At 46.1% G+C, this 23,010-nt stretch overlaps 1 protein-coding gene across 2 annotated transcripts in view; it reads left to right on the top strand.

Moving 5' to 3' along the window:
- CRHR2 (corticotropin releasing hormone receptor 2) overlaps positions 1 to 23,010 on the top strand; it is a 252,557-nt gene that overhangs the window by 69,269 nt on the left and 160,278 nt on the right. The window contains exons 1-2 of one of the 2 annotated variants that reach the window (XM_037891187.2): positions 3,867 to 4,132; positions 4,274 to 4,393. In XM_037891187.2, coding sequence (XP_037747115.1) covers positions 4,015 to 4,132; positions 4,274 to 4,393 — 238 coding nt within the window. In that variant the 5' untranslated portion in view covers positions 3,867 to 4,014. Of the gene's footprint in view, positions 1 to 3,866; positions 4,133 to 4,273; positions 4,394 to 23,010 lie in introns of those variants that run through there. The other variant, XM_037891188.2, reaches the window with a different exon arrangement.

Raw genomic sequence — 23,010 nt, 5'->3', positions numbered from 1 at the left:
AGCATGCCCCATTGGCCTTCAAGTCTAGGAGTTTTGTCTTCTAGCGCTTTGTATCATTGTTGGCTTGTCTGAAGACAAAGCTTAGGGGCAAGTCTTTCACCAGCTAGCGTCAGGTTGCCCTTGAGTTTGAGCTCAGAGCAATAGGACCAGTCCTGAAACCCTCACTGTGATGCAACCACCACATTTATTGGGTCTAGAGGCAAGTAATAGTTTTTATTAAGGGTCTGATCCTGCAATCCTTACTCAGGTGAGGAGTAGCGCTGACATCAGGATCAGGCCCTGTGAGCTCTAAAGGACATCAACAACAAATGCTGAGGGAAACTTTAAAAGCCACAAAGGAGAAGTTGGGGATCTAGGTTCCCATGGTGCCTTTAAAAATCTCCCTTGTTACATTTAAAAGAATCCAAGTATTTAAATGTACGAAAGAGAACAATCAAGCAACGATAGGTAAAAGATCCAAATATACCTGCAATTCAGTCTCACATTGCACTTCCAAAATCAACCTTGAACAGCTGCCCATCAACTATCTAACAGGGATATGATTATACTGGTTTGGAAAGTCCATTGAGAACACGTGAAAATATAGTACATATTTAATTTACTAAAGGAGGATAACATGCTCGTCTGTTTTGATGACTGGTGTACATGCTGGTCTGTAGCCTAGGCTGTATGTGGAAGGTCGATTCGTTGACTTACATTGGGAAGGGGAATAGGGAAGGTACAATCATATGTGCAGTCTATATAGGAAGTTAGATGGGGTGAATTGGGTTTTACTTAATAGCGAGGTAGGGTAGGGAAGGAGTGCTAAATAGTAGGATGGCAAAGGAGTTGTTTCTTGACTGTATATAGAAAATAATGTATGAGATTTGTGGTTTCTCGGCCAGGGTGGGTAGTTGGAGAGAGCGGAGTCTTTGAAGACAAGAGGTTGGCATGTCTGTCTAATAATGGGTGCATGAATTGAAGGCTGCTCAGAGTTTATAGACTATAGGAGGTCAGGGGTGGGGTGGGGAGGGGAGGTTCCACAATATTGTAGTTCATATTCCAGTCCTATGTCTTGTGTTCCTACTATGGAAATGGACGTAGTGATGAGAGCAGGTAAAAAGGTTTCTGGTCTATAGGCTGTTGCTGGGCTGTGGTGTGGGGGTGGAATTAGAATTTTTGGGGGATATGCACTGTGAAATTCTACATGTGTACCTCCTATTCAGGAAGCTGTGAACTGTGATGAGTGTATTTTCCTAAACCGTTATATACACACAGAGCATCAACCTTAAGTATACAAAGTATTTTCTGTCTGTGGTCTGATAACCAGTACAAACTTGCATTGGCTGATTGGCAATTCTGAGGGCAGGATGCTGTCCCCTTGCAACTAGTGAGATCTGAATAACCTTTTGAGGTCATCAGGTGCACCAGAGAAGGGTGCTGTATCAGCAGCTTCTCTTGCTCCCTTTAAATTGGTGCAGATATTTAAATAACTCGGTTGATGCCAGCATTTGATTATATTTTTTGTACATTCTTTTATAGCAACATCCTGGTGCTGAGGGAGTCAGAATGAAATGATCAAGATTAGATAAATCTAGAAGAGGCAAACATATGTCCTGTCTTATAGGGGGATGGTATCCGAGAGCAGTTTTTTAGATAAGAAACCAATTTAGAGCTTATTTCAGATTTCCGAATGATAATGCTAACGTGCTTTCAGAAGCATCAGTGTTACCCTTTTTCACCCATATTTACTTGCGGTTAATTAATTCACTGTTTCTTTTCCTGCTTCTTTATTACTTCTTTTATTTGTAGTCAGTAGTGCCTAGAGATCCCAACTAGGTTCTGGAGTTTGCAATCTAAACAGACAAGACAGGTGGGCAGGGAAACAGAGGCACCGTTACAGTGAATTGCCCAAGGATACACAGCAGGTCTGTGGCAGAAGCACAAAAGGAATCCACGTCTCATAAATCCCAGATTTAGCAATCTAGCAATGCTGTATCTCCTAGACTACACTGCCGCAAACAAATAGAAGCTTTCCTCTCACAAACTAAAAGCATACACACACACTCCTCTGAGGGTGCATGGCCTAAAAAACACTAATTACAGATCAGTGATGTTCAGCTTGAGGGTTAAATAGTGCAGAGCCTCAGTTAAGTGTTCTCACAACATTCTTCAGTCTGCCTTCAGATCACTTTTGAGGACCCAGGAGTACTGCAGCCTGCAAGTTGGGAGTATGCAGATGGAAAAGATTTTTTTTTTCTTTCTTTGGAAAATGTCAATTTGCAGAAACCTTTTGCGGGAAAGGTCTGGTTTTGATTAAACTCTTGTTGGAAATGTTTCGCAGTTCGAGGATATGAAAGAGATTCGTCCCAGAAGAATAGCCAACAAGCTGGTGGTTAGGGCATTCCCCTGGGATGTGGGATACCCAGCTTCAGCTCATTGCTCTGCCAGATTTGGAGCAGGGATTTAAACCCAAGTTACCTACATCCCATGTGAGTGCCCTAACCACCAGGCTACTGACTATTCTGGGGCTGGTAACCATTCCCTGGGTTTCACAAAAAAATTCCAAAGAGCTTGGCTTTTGCTGGATGTGGAATGGGAAGTAGTGTGAAATCTACAAGTTTTGTAGACTGGGAAAGCCATCTCCTGCCCAGTTCAACTTAGGAGCGTCCACTAAGGTTTTGTCTTGAAAGCTCTTTTGAAGCATACAAATGCATGGATGATGGTCATATTCCTCCTGCACTTGGCTGCTTCGCTCGTGCATGGAGTTGAAGCAGTCAAGGTGGGGAAGCAGAACATAGCAGAGCGAGGAAGGAATACTGTGTCTGGTGCCCACAATTAAAGAAGGATGTTGATACATTGCAGAGAGTTCAGAGAAGAGCCACAAGACTGATTAAAGGATTAGAAAACGTGCCTTATAGTGACTGACTCAAAGAGCATAATCTCTTTAGTTTAACCAACAGCAGGTGAAGGGGTGACTTGATCAAAGTCTATAATTACCTACATGGAGAACAAATATTTAAATAATGTGCTCTTCAGTCTAGCAGAGACAGGTTTAACACAATCCAATGGCTGGATCCATGCTAGGCAAATTCAGACAGGAAATAAGGTGTGGATTTTTAACAATGAGGCTATTGAACCATTGGAACAATGTACCATGAATTGTAGTGGATTCTCGGTCGCTGACCATTTTAAAATCAAGATGGGATGTTTTTCACCAAATCTGCTCTAGGAATTATTTTGGGGCAGTTCTCCGGCCTGTGTTGTACAGGAGGTCAGACTAGATGGTCACAGTGGTCCCTTCTGGCCTGTGGATCTATGCATCCCCTTTGCTTCATAGAATATCAGGGTTGGAAGGGACCTCAGGAGGTCATCTAGTCCAACCCCCTGCTCGAGTACCTCCCGTCCTCACGGCTCTCCTCCAAAGTCCCCCTCCTCTACCCGCACCCCCAATTCTTGTCACTTTTCCAAAGGGGCCAGACCTTGAGTAGATATCTCTCCCCGACCCATCCCCATGCTTCTGTCTATACCATCCATCACCCATCCACACAGGAAAGGCAGAAATTGCTTCACTTGCAGATGGACGAGAGGTTAATTTCACTGTCACTTTCCTTTGAGATTGCATTGCTGATTTAATGCACATTAAATGTTCTTGCTAAGGGGTAATCATCAAGCCAGTAACAGCTGATGATAAACCTGGGTGCGTGGAGAGAAGGGGGGGGAGAAGCAGAATAGCGAGGCTGACAATGCCAGCAGGAACTGGAAAGCTGCCAAGCGAGGGGGGCTAGCTGAGAGAGGTCTGTCCTTTACTCCGCACTTGCTGGGATTCTATTGGTTACCGAGTTGCTGTTTAAAGCAGAAGCGCTCGGAGGATTTAGCTGCAGAGCCAGACACCGGATTGCAGACCACCCTTCTGTGCAAGGCGCACACAGGAGCTTGCAGAGTGTTCAGATTTTGATTTCTCTTGAAAGAGAAAAGAAAGGGAGGGAAAGATTGAAAAAGGAGCTCAGATCCCACAGCCCCAGGGGGCGAATCATGGATGCGACCATATTTCAGATCATCATTGATGAATTTGATGCCAACTGCAGCCTCCTAGATGCTTTGCAGGATACTTTTTTCAAGAGTTCCCCTGTTCCCTTCTTTGGCTTTGATGGTAGGATGTGTTAGCCTATAACAGGGCTTGGAAAAGCCTGGGGTTAAGCTTCTTAGAGTCACACTTTGCTTTGTGATGTGAACGGGTTGCTTCGGGGCTTTCTCAATCGCTTCTCTTTCGTTTCTCTTTTTTAATGTGAAGGTCCATATTGCAATGCCACCACTGATCAGATAGGGACCTGCTGGCCCCGGACCACTGCTGGGGAACTGGTGGAGAGACCCTGCCCGGAGTTTTTCAACGGGATCAAATACAACACCACCCGTAAGTACAAACTCCCCTCTTCTCTGTCTGCAGCTTGTGCTGAGAAAAGCGCTCTTATGAAGGCCCTGAATGCGTCCTCATAAAAAGCAGTTTCTTAAGTGTTTGGCTGGGAATTGACACATCCTGCACATTCTGAGTGAGGCATACAAATTCCTGGCTTGAGTGATACCGATTTTAACATAAACTTGGCCTTTTAAACACTTGCATATGTTTCTTCAGGCAGATGTGGAGACGAAAACACTCCATGTCTTTTAAGGAGACAAGGACATTTAAACATGCCCACTGAATTTCTTAGGTATTTAAAAGTGTGATCCTGGTTTGTGCACATTTCAATTAAAGTAATTATCTCTCTGGCTTGCTCGGTCCTCAGTCTTAATTAATAAATTGGTGATGTGCTTTGGAACAACCAGCCCTCTGGAGGGAACAGTGTGTGTCTGAACAGGGATTAGAGTGGACTGGAACGCCCTGAAGTCCTGTTCTGACAGCATAGGCTGAGGTGCCGAATCTACTTAACTTCACGGGCAGTTTGCTTATTAGTCAGGAACGGATGCAGTGCTTTAAGGCCGATTGCATCAGGAACTCAGGTGAGCCTGTCCTAGGATGTCATTAGACAGATCAAATTTACCAGCACGGTAAAGTGCAGTCTTATGTGTATTGTACAAATTGTTTGCAGCTGGCTATAAATATTTTCATAACTAAACAATAGTGAGTCATCGGCACATGTCTGACAGGGGTTTGTTTTCAGGTTGTAGATTCAGGCATTCATTTCCCCTCATTCTGGTCAATATTGATCAATCTGTTTAGGAGCTTTTGGATGATTAAGTGCCCTGAATGCTAGCTCCATGTGTGTGGGGTACTTTGGTTAGCATCCTTTTTCAGAACATTGTTAATGTGTCTTTCTGCATCCCTAGAAGTTTCACTGTGCCCTTGTCCTTGTGGGGAATTAATTCATGTTAATAAGGCTTTAGTATTTTCTTAGGGTCCAAATTCACTTGGATCTGTCAGTAAATCTGAAGAGGGAGGGTCTCAGGAAACCTTGGGTCTCTCTTAGAGCTTGATTTTAAACTTGTTGGAAGTGGATTCCCCCCCTCCCTTTTATGGGTTAATGGCCAGATTTGCAAAAGGGAGCAGCATCCAGCATCTCCCATTTGAGAACTCCTGAAAATCCGTGCAGGATCCTCATTTTGCAACCCTTCCTTTGGCAAGCCACCCAGTGAAGTCAGCAGTAGGTTCACCTGGGTAAGCGCTGCAGGATTAACCTTCTGCGAGCTGTGCTCTTTGTGGTGAAATGTGCTGTGCCCTTCCAGGGGCCAGATCCTGCCATCCTTTCTGAGAATGAATACTCTTTTACTTCACAAGCAAGTACCATGACATCAATGGAACTATTCAAGGAGCCAGGCACAATTCAGCAAGAGTGGGGGTATTAGGAATCTGGCCCTAAAGCTGCCAGTGTGCCTTCCGTGTAAGTGTACATAAAAGAAGAACAGGGAATATTAAGCTTCCGTTTTCCCTGTGTGTATAGGAAGTTGGTTTCATTGATTTTTCTGAGTTTTTATACTTCCCAAAGGGCTTGATGGAAACAGCATGCTATGGTTATTTACTAGTTGCATCCTTAAAGACAACCGGGAGAGATGTTAAATGGAGTTCCTGTGCCCCGAACAAAAAGACCTAAAAATTGTTGTTGTTTTTTCCATGCGGATACTCTTCATAACTTGTGTTTTCAATATTTCTTAATTTAATTGGAAGGTCAGTCTTTTCTGAATAATGTCCCTGGGTGGTGATTATTTACCTTGCGTTCACAGTAAACTTTCTCTAAATACCCTGCTCTAAGATCTATGGCACAGTTATTACTGCCCTGCATTTGCTACATGCTGTTGCCAGGATAACATGCTCACAAATATTCAGAGACTGCATGGGAAAAATCTAGTTGCAATAGTCATGTGAAATGGATCATGATTTTTCCCCTTTCAAACTTGTGTCTAAATTGGAAACATTTATACGTGTGTATAGTATAGTTGGGGTATGTTTGCACCACTTTTCAATAATGCCTACAGATTTTAGGGTTCAGCATCAGTGACAGCTTGTAGCAGATGTCTAGAGAAATTAGACTCTTCCGTGTATTTAGCTATGCACCCGATCCTTCAACTCCTTGCTCACATGAACAAAGACAGTTTGCAGGATGAGGTCTGGGTTCAAGACAGCTTGTAAAGTCAAATGCTTAATAACCAGCTTGCAGACTTTCCTAAATATATTTCAGCAGGAAACTGTTAATTGTTAACCAGTCTGCTACAGTTAAGATTTTAATGCAGAGATGCAATTACTTCTGTAGTTTGAAAGAGATGTCAATGAAAACAGTCAGGGCACGTCTGATATTCCTGGAGACTCCTCCGCTTCCCACACTTGGGCTACTTCTACTTGAGATGTCTCACTTAAATAGTTTATTAAATTTACTAGGACGCCCTTTACTTCCAGACTGGGTTCTGCTGCAGATTGTGTACATTATGCAAATAGTAAAATAAACACAGTCAACTGAATATAACAGTAACTCAATCTCACGAATAAGGGCAGATAACCCGACCATAGAGTGAAGGATTGATTTGGAGATCTCTTGTGTCAATGCAAGTTATTTCTACCCTAAAACGCTTAGTTCAATTCTTTTCTGCTTGTGGCACAAACTATGATCGATTTTAAATAGAACCAAGAGGTAAAGATAAGAAATAGTTTGATGTTATTCCCCAGTAAGTGCTGGTGCTGTTCTCTTATCTGGTTCCTTGGACTATAGACAAAAATGCTCATACTGCAAAATTCACTACGTCAAATGTTTGTCTTAGCTGTTATCCTGTTGACATGAAGAAGGAAGATACTTGGTTATTGGTTTGAGGGCAGTTACCCTTTAGGAACCATTACATATTTGTGTGTTGCATATTTAATCTCTGTAAAGTCTTGGGAATCAAATGATGAAGTAGTGGATCTTGGTCTTCTAAACACAGTGGGTGAGATCCTCAGCTGGCTTAAATCAGTGAAGCACCGCTGACTTCAGTGGAGTTTGACTTAACACCAGCTCAGCATCTGATCCTCTGAGCCAAATTGGTCTTAATGGAGTTACCCCAGAGGTGAATTTAACCCCCTAGTTGCCACCAAAAGAAAGATCATGCAGGAAACGTTGGGAACTCCAATATATAATCCATATTCCTGAACCCTAATGCCTCAACTCCAGCTGTGCCTATTACAAAAACCCATGCACTCAGGCAGGCAGATGCAGTAACAATGGAAACCCTCAAATGATCCAGCAGAATTGATCCAAAAGGCACTACAGACAAGAAGATGAAAACCACCAAGTGTCAGTACACAGACATTTCCATTCAGCTACGATACAGAGAGAGCAGCTTGTGATTGTAACTAAAATCTTCTCCTGTAAGCTACCCTGTAATTTTTTTTTCTGAGAGCTATCAAGTGGCATTGCTAACTTTCAGATGGGATAATAAAGCAGCAGGTCCAGGTTTGCTCTCATTATCCTGTGTGCTCCATTATGGTGTCAAATTCTTTTTTCCCCCTACGTATTTCATGAAGCAAAGACATGTTAACAAACAGTTCTACTCATCCTTGAGTCTGACTCACCAATAAGGACAAATAAGAGTGAATTCTGTGGTCAGGGTTCTGGAAATCCCATTGCTAATTTGCTTTTCATATACTGAGCTGCCATCAAATTTACAAAGAAATAAAACCTCCCCTCCCCACCGAAATTAAAATAAAAACCCTACCGATTTATATACGTGTGTGTATGTATATATATTCAATGGCAAAAAAAACTATGTTAATGTGGAGTTAAGCTAGCTTGATGACAGGTCATCCCCTTGCAGGATACTAAGGAAGTACTGTCAGTAGCAAGCTGGGATATGAGTTGGATTTATTAACATAAATGCCAAGTAAAGTGACTGTGGTCGGTGCTAGGTGTAGCTATACTGAATGGTGGAGGCAGTAGTTAGCTCTGGTTGGTAGAGGGTGTGTGGGAGATGTGTGGATTAGTGTGAGGTGTGTGACAGAGCTGTGATTGTGATAGGAGATGTACGTTTTCCACCCTCCAAACTGTGTGGTGGGGGGGAAAGGGAAGCAATGCCGTTTGCTTTCAGAACGCAGCATGCCTCATTTCTATGGCGAATCGGGCAGGTTCTGTCAGTAGTGGGGCATAGGACTTCTATTTGAATGGATGCTATCAGCCGTGAGGTGGAACATGGCAGGATCTGAATGCCTTAATGATGGTGACATGAAGGCGTAAGTCTGAGATGGTATCCTGTGAAGAAGCGTGAGGGGGCTGTAAGAGGTTGTGAAGTGGTTCTTAAATTGTCCGTCTATTGTATTATTTCTAAGGACATGGCTCATGGTGAGCGTACACCTTGTCTGTCCTTTTAACGTGGAATCCTGTAAGGGAGAGTGAATGGGCTGTAAATGGATGTGTGGGGGAAGGGGACATATGGGCGCATTGCTGAACAAGGACAGTTCAGCTTGTGTGGGTGACCTGGCCTGTACATCTCCTAGTTTTCAGACATTGAGTTTTGCTCAGCTCAGTTCCTGCAAGGAGACGACATGCCACCAAGCAACCTTAACTCTGAACTAATAGAGGTGGGGGTTGTCATTAAATTTCCTAGTTTTTTTTTTTAAAACAGGAAAGGATGTGGTGTTGGTAAGAGTTGTTTAGGCAGTTGTAGGTATCTTGACCTGCAATTTGCATACTAAGCCAAATCAACCTGTAGTGAGTCATCCCTATGCCAGGGGTACTCCGTGCTCTCCCGCTAAGTTCTGCAACCGTGTGATCCAGGACTAGCCCAGAATCCACAGCCAGCCTGGCATTGCATGTATTCCTTTTCCCGTAGCCGTCAAGGTGCCTGTGCTTGAAATCCAAACCTCTGCACCGGGTGTCTTTGGAAACACCACATTGATCCGTAGCCACTTGCTACACACTCCCCTCCCTCTCCAGAGCCAGGAAAATACAGATTTTCCTCAAACAACCCGTCCAAGAGTTGTCTACCATCTGACCTCATTGCCTCACCCCTCCACAACTGCTCTCCCCCTGCTGCCCGCCCCACAAGTCCTCTGCCTTAGGCGCATCCCCATCCAATATAATAAAAGTTCTGGTTAGATCAGCTGCTGACTATTCTGCTGTGTTCAGGGTAAACCTCCCCATAACATAAAAACACATGCTATTAAAACAGACAACGTGTAGCAAGGAACATTGCACAGGTATACAAAGGTTCAGACTAGAAATAGCAGTGGGGTCAAGGCATCCACATTTTCCCTCAAACTGCCTAGGTAACCAGAGAGTGGCTGCACAGAAACCCTCTTGTGCGCCTCTGCACATCCCTCCTCAGCACAGGAAGCTCTGAAAGGGAAACAGTGGGCCATTCATCTCAGTGGATATTCTCAGCTGAATGAGAACACCCCCATGGAGATGTATGCAACCTGAAATAACAGCTCTATCCATCTCAATGGGGGTTCCTATCCCTGTCCTGAGCACTTTAGAGCCTATGACATGAAAAAGTATACCCATTCTCAACTCCCCATTTAGAAGGGCAGAACATCCCAAGATCCTGATTCACATGGGGGGTGGATGGGCAGGGAGGAGGCCTCAGACCCTCCCAAAGGGGCAACTGCCCCCAAACCTGGCTCAAATGAGAGGAGCAAGGAGGGAGGTTTCCAACCCCTGTAGATGGACCTGGAGCCCCGGATCTTGGTATTCACATGCGGGCAGTGAAATGGGCTCACACATCCCCAGATGGGTATGGCCCCCCTTATCCCAGATCACAGAAATGTAGAGCTGGAAGGGACCTCAAGGGATCATCTCTAGTCCATCGTCCAGCACTGAGGCAGGACCAAGTAAATCTAGACCATCCCTGACAGGTGTTTGTCCAACCTATTCTTAAAAATCTCCCATGACAGGGATTCCACAATCTATTCCAGAGCTTGACTATCCTGATAGTTCGAAAGTTTTTCCTAATATCTAACCTAAAAATCTCTCTTGCTGCAGATAAAGCCCATCACTTCCTGTCCTACCTTCAGTGGACATGGAGAACAACTGAGCACCTTCCTCTTTATAAGAGTCCTTAACATATCTCAAGGCTGTTTTCAAGTCCGTCCCCCCCCCCCCCAGGTCTTCTTTTCTCAACTGAACATGCCCATTTTAAAATCTTTCCTCCTAGGTCAGATTTTCTAAACCTTTGATCATTTTTGTTGCTCTCCTCTGGACTCTTTCCAGTTTGCCCACATCTTGCCTAACTGTGGTGCCCAGAATTGGGTACAGTTCTCAAGCTGAGGCCTCACTAGTGCCGAGTAGAGCGGGACAGTTAACTCCTGTGTCTTACATATGACACTCCTGTTAATGCACCCTAGAAAGATATTTGCTTTTTTCACAGCTGCACCCCATTGTTGACTCATTCAATTTGTGAACTACTGTAACCCCCAGATCCTTTTCAGCAGTACTAACACCTAGCCCGTTATTCCCCATTGTGTAGCTGTGCATTTGATTTTTCTTTCCTAAGGGAAATACGTTGCATTTATTGCATTTCATCTTGCTGATTTCAGACCAATTCTCCAGTTTGTCAAAGTCATTTTGAATTCTAACCCTGTCCTCCAAAGAGCTAGCAACCCCTTACCCCGCAGTTTGGTGTCATCTCAAAATTTTATAAATATACTTTCCAGTCATTAATGGAAATATTGACTGCTACCGGACCTAGGACTGACCTCTGTGGGACCCCACTACACACACCCTCCCACTTTGAGAGTGAGCCATTGAAAACTACTCTTTGAGAACAGTCTTCCAACCAGTTGTGCACACTTCTAGTAATTTCATCTAGACCACATTTCTCTAGTTTGCTTATGGGAATGTCATGTGGGACTATGTCAAAATTCTTAGTAAAATCACAACCACATGAGAGGGGCAGGGAGGGGGGCCCAGAACCCCCTAGGGGAGCAAGAGGCCCCCAGAGCTGGGTGCACACACAAGGGAGAATGTGGGGCTGACAGATATCCTTGCCTCTATCCTTCCCTAGTCCCCCTGCCACTGTCCCACCCCTTCTAACCCCCAAGGCTCCATCTCCTGAGCCTCCAACCTCTCTCTTCTTCTCTACCACTCTTCCCCCTTTTATCTGCCTCCCCATAGCCCCCCTCCTCTCACTGCAGCCCAAACCTCTCTTTATCGTATTCCCCTACTCCCTACCTCCTAATTACCCCTCCTTTCCCAGGAACCATTCACATGTCTTATTTTTTCCTCAAAGACATTGAGGAGATGCAGTGGGGTTGAGGGTGCAGGGTGGCTGGGTGCACTGGCAAAGCAAGGAGTGCAGGGTAGTTGGGATGCACTGGCAAAGCTCTGGGTTGCATCAAGACATCTGTTTAAAGGTCCATCTTTCTAAAGGTACGTCTACACTAGAAGTGGCTTGTAGAGTACAGACACTGCACGGCTAGCTAGCACGGTGTAGCACGGCGAGACTCACTGGCACGGCACCGCCTATTGGTCATCTCAGGAATTAGCTCTTTCCAGCCCTGAGTGCCCTCTGCAGGCCGGTGTCTTGCCTGCCGTTGGCCTCAGTGTCCCTCCCAGACCCCAGTGCCCCTTTACCTTGGGGTGCTGCCCCATGGCAGTGCCCCCACACTCTGGGTCTCCCCTCCCAGGGGAACCCCCAACCCTCTATCCCCTCCTTGCCTCAGCGGCTACTGCCAGTCACCATCTAGGCCCCGCTCACTGGGGCAGACACGCATCACAGGCAAGGGGGTTGGACCAGCTGCCTCTGCCTATTCCCAGGCTACACCTCTGCAGCCCCAGTACCTTTCTCAGCCTTTAGCAAGGCCTGCAGGTTTTCCAGGCTGGAGCTCCCCAGCTCCTCTGGCCTTCCCCCAGCCCTGCTCCACTCCAGGTACCCTTTTCTCCCAGGCAGCCAGGTCCTTCTCTCTCTACAGCTAGAGAGACTCTGCCTGAGCTTCTGGCTCATAGCCCTTTTATAGGGCCTGCTGTGGCCTGATCGGGGCGTGGCCCCAGCTATGGCTGCCTTCCCCATCAGCCTAGCCTTTAGCTCACAGCCCCGGCCTTCTCCAAGGGTTGGCTTTTAACCCCTTCTGAGCCGGAGCAGGGTGACCGCCCCACTACGCATGGGTATAAATAAATAGCATTATAGACAGTGAGGCAGCTTAGGCGAGTAGAGTGCCTTACACAACCCCCAGGGTATGCACCCTACATAGGGTCTCTACACACCCAAGCAGTGCCTCCCACGTCTACACTGCTCTTCTAACACTGCTATTCTAACACCCACTACCTCTCCCCTGCCAGAGTCTTTCACTGCAGCGTGTAGCTACCCATGTACTACTTGTACTTTGCTCACCTCCGTAAGGGCAGGCACAGCCCTAGAGTCATTATGATCTGATGACTGCTCTGTACCATACTCGGAAGCTGATTCATGGTTTCACTTCAGCAGGTTTCCACCTCCTGGAAACCTTCTCCATGACCGTCCCCAAGTACCGTTCTCATTTGCAGGCCGTGCGAGAGTGCCCAAGGCGCTGTAAAAGGGGGACTTTCTGTAGCTGCACTAAGCTTAGTGGGCATCTCTGCTTAAGTAGCTGCATTAGGAGATATAGTAGGAGCCAACAAATGTGGTTGTGTATCAGCATGGTACATGGGATGTCTAAGCCTCCAGAAGGCTAGAGGAGTATTTTGGGAGAAAATACAGAAGACTTGAGTTAGCATAGATAATTGGGGTCTTAGCAAGTACAATTATTTTCCATTGTCTCACAGCTCAAATCAAACCAGCCCTTCAAGGGACTCAGGAGAACTTGTCTGTATTGCACACCCACAAAACAAGGTGTTTGCAGATGGCTGTTGGTTTCTTATCAGAAATTAGTTCAGCCATTAAAGGCATCACCTATTTCATGTTCCATAGAGAATTTCCCACAGTGCTTTGTTTCTTCACCTTTGCCTTGACCATAGATAAATAATCTTTTGTGTGTGTGTTTATGGGGGCGGGGGGGGATTAAGGGCTCTTTTCTTCACCTTTATAAAGGAAAATGCAGGAAATGTATTGTTTAACTGGGCCAAAGAGACTCACCAGGATAATTTTCATCAGTTAAGCAACTGCACATTGAATGGGAACAAATCATTGCTGCTTTTCTTTTGAATAAGGAATTGCTGAAAATGTTTCTGTAATGTAGGTTGTAATTAAGTGCATAAAAACAGGAGTCATTCTAGGAAATCATCAGTATTAGAGCCATGTTCATGCTTTATAGCACAGTACCTGTTCAGGTAATTATAGAACTGTACATTTTATAAGTGGCTGCCCTGAATGCTGTCCTGGTATTTCTACTTATGCTCCCTCGGTCTCCCTTTAGCCCAGAAGTTGCTACTATGAGTCCTTCTATTCCTAGTTCAATTTTGCCTGGTCTCCTTTTGTAAGAGATTCTTCCGTTGGTTAATGGAGAGTTTTCTTTGACAATTGAGCACCATAATAAGAGATTTTGCACCTTATGTTCTGGTAGCCTCACTCTGTGTCAGGGAGAGAAATGAAATACCCATCAATGCAGCTTGACCAATTCGGGTTAGTCGGGTGCCTTTTAAATACAGTTGGGTGCAATGCAGAGATACAGAAGATGTGTGGATTGGAGGGAGAGGCGGAAGGCAAGAGCTTCCATCCATGCCTGAAAGCCAACCTGAAATTAAATCAGAATGACAATATATCAGAGTCTTTTTATCTGTTTAAAGTATATTTTGAATAATAGAGCCTTGCCAAGAGAGAGCTAGAGATAACGTTTGTCCTCTCTTTACCCTGCAAAGTCAATGCATCCACTGGACATAAAACATTTCTACAGAGACCCAACACTGTCCCCCTGTCCCTCTGTCATTCTTGTCATGCTTCTGGCCATCCCATGAGTGTTTCTCATTGGATTTTAGGACAGGAAAATGAACAGAAGTGCAATAAGAAAAGTTGACTTCCAACAACCCTACAGAATGCACTCCTTGTACTGGAAGGATAAGATTACCCTGTGCTTAGCTAAAGGGTTGTATTAGGGATGGAGGAAGGGCCTCCTGCCACGCATCAGCAACCAGGATTCAGCCCAACAAAATCATTACCGCAGGTGCTGGAACTAGCGGCGCTGGGGGTGCTGCCGCACCCCTGGCTTGAAGTGGCTTCCATTATAGGCAGGGATTACAGTTTGGTTCAATGGCTCTCAGCTCCCCACTATACAAATTGTTCCAGTGCCCCTGGTCATTACTGCAGTTTGGGGAGTAAATTGGGGTACCTTAACTTTAAGTGAGAGAATGGGGGATAATAAAGGAGATGGGTGAGAAATAGAGAAGAGAATGAGGCAGAGAAGAGGTCAGTAAACAAAGATATGGAGAAAGGGGATGTAGATTCTTAGGCAGATGAGATTTATGAGTTAAGATCTGAGAAGAGACCCTCCGCTGGTGTCAGCTGGCTTGACTTCAGTGGAGCTATGCACAGCTGAGGGCTTGATCTATCACATGGATATTCCCTTTGGTCACCACCCCTAGATAGTTTTAGATCAGGTTGTACCCTGGCTGTGATGGTCTGAGGCTATGTGTTTGAATTCATGCACAAACGTTGGGTGTCATTTTTTTCCCAAAGCTTTTCTTTCTTTCTTTCTTTCTTTCTTTCTTTCTTTCTTTCTTTCTTACACATAATTTTTGCTAAGAGATTGTCCTGATGGTGCTGCAATTTGGAAAGCGCATGTTGGAAGCAACATTTAAAAAGTGAATGAAAACAACCAGTTGTTCACCCTTGTTCAATCATCACCCTTTGAAATGTGTAATCTCCCCATTGAGTATAAAATTGCAATTAATCGCATGCAGTACACTAAGGAGATTATTAATAATGGGTTTCAACCATTTTTTCAGAATTTTCTCCAGCTAATCAAATGCTAATTGGTGTGGTTTTGTGTTGGGTTATTAGGAGGGCTTTCCGTGCGCTAATCCAGATCATGCATGATTAGGTTTTTGTTGATGTTGTGCAGACTCGGCAAATGTTCCAAAATCTGGGCCTGATCCTGTAGTTAGGATTCAGGCAAAACTCTCATTGGACTAGAGCTATGACTGATGTAAATCAGGATCAACTTCCATGGCGTAATACTGATGGATACCAGCTGAGAAACTGGTTCCTTGACCTCACTGGGAGACTTGTCCTTGGCCGCTCTGACTCAGACATCCAAATATTTGAGAGAAGTGATTCTCAGCTGGTTGCTCAGGGATCACTTCCCACTAGTCCCAGGGAAGATGTCTGTGTCACATTGGTGAAATATCGGTCAGTCGTCAAGCAGCAGTGTTTGTCACTAGCCAGTCCAGGGCACCCTTCTGGTTTTCAGAGGCTTTTGGGACCAACTCAGTGCATGTAGGAAACCATCCCTGCACTCTGCATGGCTGCTCCATATCTTCCTTTGTTGGGTGTTTCTTTGGTGCAGAGAGAACGGTGCTTCACTTTTTGATTGATCCTGGAGGAGCAGCAAACACCTAGAATCAAACTGCAAAGCAGCCAAGAAATTGGGGAAGTGGAGCACTGAGGGCAATTCTGTGCTGATGTCTAATCTCGTATTAAGGTAAATTCCTACCCAGAGGGATAGGAAATGAGCAGCACAGATACAAAAGGAGTGTGGGAGGAGGGGGAGGATCCAAACCAAACCCCTATCAAAGCAAAACCAAACACTACACGCACAACCCTCGCTGGGGAGACAATGAGAGAATGAACCCCATGTGACAATACTAGTCACCTTGCTTAGAGCATGTCTATGCTGCAATAAAAGACCCGTGGCATGGCTGCGGCTGGCCCAGGTCTGCTGGCTTGGGCTGTGGGCCTATAAAATTGCAGCGTGGACGTTCGTTCTTGGTCTGGAGCCCAGGCTCTGAGACCCTGCGAGGAGCGAGGGTCCCAGAGCCCAGGCTCCAGCCTGATCCCAAACTTCTACACGGCTATTTTTAGCCTCGCAGCCCAAGCCCTGCAAGCCTGAGTCAGCTGACCTGAGCTTGGAAGCTTCCTGCTGCAGGGTTTTTATCACAGTGTAGACACACCCCTTATGTACTAGTGAAAGCTGCTGATACTACAGTGATGAGGGCAATATAAGAACCTACTTAGAACAAAATGAGTGGATATTACCAAGTAGCTGCACCCAGTACATTACACGCCTGATCCCAAATCTCCCATTGAGATGAATGAGCTTTAGGGAAGGTCGAGCGTGACATTTATTTCCTTTCTTAGCCTCCCCTACTATTTCATGTAATCCAGCACTTCCCTGAGGGGAGCTTTGGAATTGGGATGAAGAGGGGAGCTAGCCATGACACAATTTCTCTCCTAAGAAATGGCCTGCCAAGTGAAATCAGCTGACAACCATTGGCTGACAGTGCGTGTGTTCCAGCCACCGCCTCTAATGTAACAGAAAAGGGAGCCCCGTTAAAGACAAGTATATTCAAGGTGAATATACACCTGCAATTTCTCTGCTTGGCCCCTAGGTGTCACTTAGAGTGCAGGTAAAGTCAATCTCCTAAAGCCAAATGTATTGGTGACTTCAATTGTGGTGTAAATGCCATGTGGTGTGAAAGTCGCTCAGAACACTGGCATTGAGTAGTAGTCCTGATTTTTGTCCTCTGCTCTAATTAATAGGCCATGCTGCCTTTGCCACGAAAGATGGGCAAAAGGGATGCTGAGGGAGAGGGTGAATCCAAATCAAGGGCTACAATGGGGAAAGGGGGCACTTAGAAAAAGATATGGAAGGAACTCCAGTCTTGTGCTCGCTGACCTCCGAGGAGCTGCTTCTTGTGGGAGAAGCAGGGAGAACTCCCCCAGAGCACCCTGAGGATATGCACTACAGTCGGGGAGGGAGGGGGGAGTAACTGCAGCTCTTGCCAGCGTACCTGAGCTAGCTTTAATTTAGCAAGCATGAGACCCAATAGCGGTGAAGCTGTGGCCATGCAGGCCGTCCAGATCTGCCTGGGACCCTGGGTAATTACTCACGTGGCTAGCCGATGCTGGAGCGTGTGTTGCTGTGGCTTTACTGTATCAGTATGGGAGATAGCTAGGGTAAGTTAGCTTGGGTATGTCTGCACATGCTGCAGTTATATCCTCCAGTTGCATTGCAGACCTACCTGAGTCCCGGGAAGAGCTGTTCCCCTGTAGGCTATTGGAAAACTGCAGTTAAGATCGCAGGAAAGCTTAGGCATACAGGATGGATGAGGAGGAACTTCTCCTTGGGCACCAAGAAGGAATGAGTCCTGCCAGAGCACTCGGCATTGTGGGAAAACCTAATTGAGTCCATTTAGCAACACCCCAGTCATGGGAGATCCCTAAATAAACATAATGACCTCTTGAACCTGCTGACCTTCCAGGGATGCTAGAAGATCCGTTTTTAAACAGGTTATTGAAGAGGTGGAAACGCCCATGATAAGGGCCAGCATTTGTGGGTGACAGTGATGGGGCCATGTCAAACGTAGCTTGATCTGATATCAGTGGTCACCTCCAGGTTTTAGGAGGCTGCTGGGGTCTCTCTGTTGTACTTTTTAACCTGTCAAAGGTGCCCAGATCCCACAGAGCACTTCCCCCTTGTCATTATATGTCTAAATTATAGATCTAAATCAGACATGCTAAACCCGTAAAAAAAATGCAGAAATTGGGCTTGTTTTGGGCTTAATTGGCTTGTGAGTTGCTTGTTGGCTAGTTTTTGGCTTGTCGCTTGTTGTAGCTTGTTGCTTCTTTTTTTTGATTGGCTCCTGGCAAGGAGGGGCAAGCAGGGGCAAGCGTGGGAGAGAATCAGGGGTGCACAGTGGGCCCACCACAGTCCCAGACTGCACGCAGGGGGGATCAAGTCACACAGAGTGTTGGGGTTCTTAGGGACTGGCTTGTTTTAGCCTTATTTTGAAATGGGATTAGCTTGATTTTTGGCTTATTGTGAAAGTCGGGGTGCTTATTTACCACATGAAGGTTGGCAGCTGTGATCTAAATATTAAGGGATTCTTCTTCCCTTGACAGTCCTCTTCAAGCATGTTTCGTTTTCCTCTTCCTTTCAGTTTTGTCCATGTTGGAATGTCAGGTAATCGTGGAATAAGATCAGTTCCAGAGTCAGTCCACCCATGTTCTGGTGTTTTCCTCTGACAAGCTGCAGGGGCTGCTCCTGTTCACTTCAATAACGCAACTCCAATGACCTCGTTCTCCATGGCCTTGTGCAGACTGGGAATAAAACAAACCAGGGTGCAAGTCGGTATGGAATTGGGGCCTAAGAGTCCCACCCTTAGTCTGTCCTTCAGCAGGACTTCTGGGGATAGGAATGAAAAGAAACCTGTTCTGTGCCATTCAATGAGCCCCCAGTGTTTTATCCAAATTTTGTTTTGTTGAAACTTTTAAAATAATCTCTGGAGTCTTAAAGTTCTCTCTCTTCTGTGGGAGGCAGGGTTATTTTTATTTATTTATTTTTGTAATAGGAACTCAGTGTTATTCATTGGCATTCACCCTGCGGAGCAGGAAATCCCAATTAATGTCAAGGCTCCACAAGTGTAAGCATCAGTCACTGTGAAAATGCTACATGGTCATGGAGACCTACCAATGGGATGCCATATAATGGAGACTTAAGCAAGGGGAAGAGGAAGTTAATTTTTCCTCCTGCATGGGCTGGGAAGACAAGTTTCTCAATGCCATCGTCTCCCTGTGCTGGACTCTGAGGCAGACCCTCCAATGCCAGTTGGATTGCCTTTCGTTGCTGCCCAGCTCTGTGCAGTGGGACACAGCTGTAATGTGAGAAACGCTGACACCACTAATCTAAGACCCTGCTGAAAATCTCCCTTTCCTCCTCTCGCTGCTCCCCTCTTAAATTCAAGCAAAGAAGGATATTGTCCTTGCAAATACTGATTCAAATGATGTGTAACGAGAGCAGAAAGTTGAACCATCTTCCCTACAGCCCATCCCTTATTGTCATTTACCTTTAAGTAGCAACTCTCTTGATCTCCCTGTTTGGAAGGGAGCATGTCCCAACAACCTGTGGTATGTATTAGAATGGAGAATGTTGTTCTTGAAAATTAACCATCTCTCCTCTCTTCTCATTTTGAAGAGAGAAACAGGTTCACTGAGTGCTGTGGATCCACCATCTTTCCCTTCAGTTCTGCTCCTCCGCATTTCTTTTAAGGGTATGACTCCTCTCTCTCTCTCTTTGATATAATCCAGCGCTGCCTTCCTCCCACCCAGTCTGAGTCAATTGCCTCAAAAAGCGTGCTTTGCTTTTGCGAGACGCTGAGTCTATTATGGGTCGATTTTGTGTGTGTGTAATCCATGCCTGCTTGGTGTGGCACTCTGTCCCCCTCTAGTGGCAGCTAGACCAGCTAGCGATTGATGAGCCTGCTACAGCCTTGCCTAAAAGACATACGTTAAGCTCCGGAGGTCTCAGGTTCGATCCCGGCTGACGACGACCAGCGTCTGTTGGCATTAAATGTGCACACGAACCCAGTGCTTGCTCCTCACTGCCAATATTTTATGACTGGCTTCTCTGAAAGCAAAGGGCCAGATTCTGTGAGATGCAGTGCGCTCAGGGTAACCAAGTGCCCCTGACCAGCAGGAGGCCTGGTTTTCAGGGCCTCTCCCAGTGATCCTGTCAGCTTCACAAATATTAGCAGGTTTGCCTTAGGTTATGTAAACTCTTGTAGCTCCCATGCGTCCTCCTAGTGAGCCCTATACCGGTCTTCCAGCCAGCCCATTCAGGAGCCTTAGCCTTGCTGCCCAGTTGAGATCCAGCTCACTGAGCTCACCACTGAAATGCAGCCACTTCTGGAGCAGAGTAGTTCAGCTATTCATGCTAGTTTGGGGTAGGCAGTGAAAAACCCCGTGTCTAATGGAAACTGCAGAGGGGTTTATTTTTAGTACACAGAATATTTTTGCTGTTCCGCTGCATTTTAATTCCTATAAAACGTACATTCTTTAATCCTCGTCTCTTGGGAAAAATTCCCCAAATCCACTAAAGTTTGGAAGGGTTTATACTCCCTTCTGTGCAGCAATGAAAATTAAAGAGTGGGCCGTACCCTGATTTCAGTTTACGCTGGTGTAAATATGGAACAACTCCACTGACAACAGTGGCGTTACTCTGGATTTAGACCAGTACAAATGAGCTCCGCCTCTGGCCCGAGGAGGCCAGGGTCTGAGTTTCTGTCTGCGCCTGAGTCCGTGCTGTATAATGCTGCAGCACTGTCGCGCTGGACTGGAAAATGGCTCTTAGACACTGAGCTAGATCGATTTTCGCAATTGCCCACAGCGTCAGGGATAAAAGGGAGCAAAGGCAGGATAATTTCTCTGATGGGAGAGTAAATACTCTGGTGAGAAGATGTTCACGTGGCTTAGAAAGAGAATCTGCTCTTTCCGAAAGGCATTGGGTTGCTCTGGCAAGCCCAGGGATTGACAGAGAGAGAGAGAGAGAAACAATGGAGGGAAACATGTGAATGTAGGAATTAGGATGTGGATTCATTTTTGGACCGTGGTGCTGTGACAATAGATTTCACAGATACAAAATACACCTAATTATCCTGAAGGTTCAGGGTTTTAAAAAGAACTAGATAAGTTCATGGAGGATAGGTCCATTGATGGCTAATGGGCAGGGATGCCACACAATGCTCTGAGTGACCCTAGCCTCTGTTTGCCAGGAGCTGGGAGTGGACGACAGGGGATGGATCACTTGATGAGTGCCTGTTCAGTTCATTCCCTCTAAAAGGCCACTGTCAGACGGGCTACTGGGCTAGATGGTCTGACCCACTATGGCCGTTCTTATGTTTATGTAAGGCTGGAAAGAGAGACAGTCCGGAAAATTCACTGAAAATGCTGACTTGCACTTTCTCCTTTACTTTCCATATATTTATTGACAGCCAGGCATGGAGAACTCTTAATAATAATCTATTTGTATTGTATTGCAGTAGATCCTAGTAGCCCCAGTCATTGACTAGGACCCCATTGTGCTAGGCACTGTACAAATGCAGAAAAAGATGTTCCTTGCCCCCCAAAGAGCTTATAATCTGAGTGTGAGACAAAAGACAACATGTGGATGCCGGCAGACAGACCGGGAGTCCAAAGAAACAATGAGACAGTATTGGCCAGCATGGTAAGCAGTGGGCTCAGCACCCTCACTGAGAACGAGGTCCTGTCTTTGTCACACAGCATATACTGTGGGGGCAGCAGCAGAGGAAATCTCCCCTCTGCTACCCCACCAAGAGTACCTCCTCTTTCAAGGGGAGGCACAAGTCCTGGTTCACCACTGCATTGCTCCAGTTCTGTGCTGCCCTTGAGTCCACGGGAGTTACGGTGGTGGAAAATTGGAGTAACACAGCAGTGAATTGGCCCTGAGCTTTCTAGAGGTGAGGGTAGTTCATCACCTGGCCTCTCAGACAAATGGATTCGTTTCAGTTCTGATATGGACACCTGGGGACTTATTCTCCTGCTACAAGCATAGGCGGCGAGTTATATGGGCCCGTGGTGCTCATGCTCCACCAATATTTAAGAATGTGGACCCAGCTCTACCAATGTTTGGGCTTACCGCACTTTGGGGGGGCCTGCGCTTCTGGGGGACACGGGATCCAGGACAGCCCCGGGGGTTAGCAGGGGCCCTGGCGCCGGCAGCAGCGAGCAAGACGGCCCCAGCCCGCCCCTCCCTGCCCCCCCCCAAGTCCCTGCCCCCGCCCTGCCTCTTTCTGGACCCGCCTCCTCCCCCCAATGATGCGGGGTGGACTGGGGCCAGGTCGCTCACTGCTGCTGGCTGCCCCCAAAGTGTTCCTCTGTGGCAGACAGGGAACGAAGAGAGGCTTGGGAAACTGAAGCCCTACTCCAGAGTCTGGATATCACGCAGGCAGGTGTACTAAGCGAGAGATTAGTAATTGATTTTTTTATCCAATCTCAGATGTAAAAAAAAAACAACTGGGAATTTACTACTAATGAGTTTCTAATTGCAGAAGTGTGACAGTGGGCATAATAATAGTCCGTGGTACTCTTGCAGCCCCATTTGTTTGCAGGTCTGAAAGAGCACAGGGAACATTCATTAACTCTCACGTCGCTGCAAGCTCCGTAAGTGTGCTCAGCATTTTACCAGCGGAGCAGCTGACGCACACAGAGCTCAGGGCCCACATTTTCCAACACATCTGCTGATTTTTGAGGGCCTTGGCTTTTGGGTGCCTAACTTGAGGACACCTAGAAACTGGTTGTTCGGAGGTGCTGAGCACCTGCAGTTCCTGTCTGAAAACAATGGGAGCGATGGGTGCCCAGAACTGCAGAAAATTGGGCCGTGGGTATGTCAAGCTGGGACCCCTCAATAGTTGAGGTACCCAGAATTAGTACATGCTTTTCAGTGTTGACCTAGGAAACTTACCCAGAGCATCCAGACCTGAGAACAGAACCCAGAGCGCTGATTCATAGATTCCAAGGCCAGAAGGGACCATTATGATCATCTAGTCTGATCTCTTGTGTAACAGAGGCCAGGGAACTCCCCCCAAAATCATTCCCAGAGCAGATCTTTTTTAGTTAAACATCTGATCTTGATTTTAAAATGGCCAGTCATGGAGAATCTGCCACGACCCTGGGTAAATTGTTCCAGTGGCTAATTACTCTCACCCCTAAAAA

Source organism: Chelonia mydas, chromosome 2 (assembly GCF_015237465.2).
Source record: "Chelonia mydas isolate rCheMyd1 chromosome 2, rCheMyd1.pri.v2, whole genome shotgun sequence".
NCBI classification, from domain to species: Eukaryota; Metazoa; Chordata; order Testudines; family Cheloniidae; genus Chelonia; species Chelonia mydas.
Note: the sequence above shows the minus strand (reverse complement) of the source record. Positions and strands in the feature narration are given on the sequence as shown.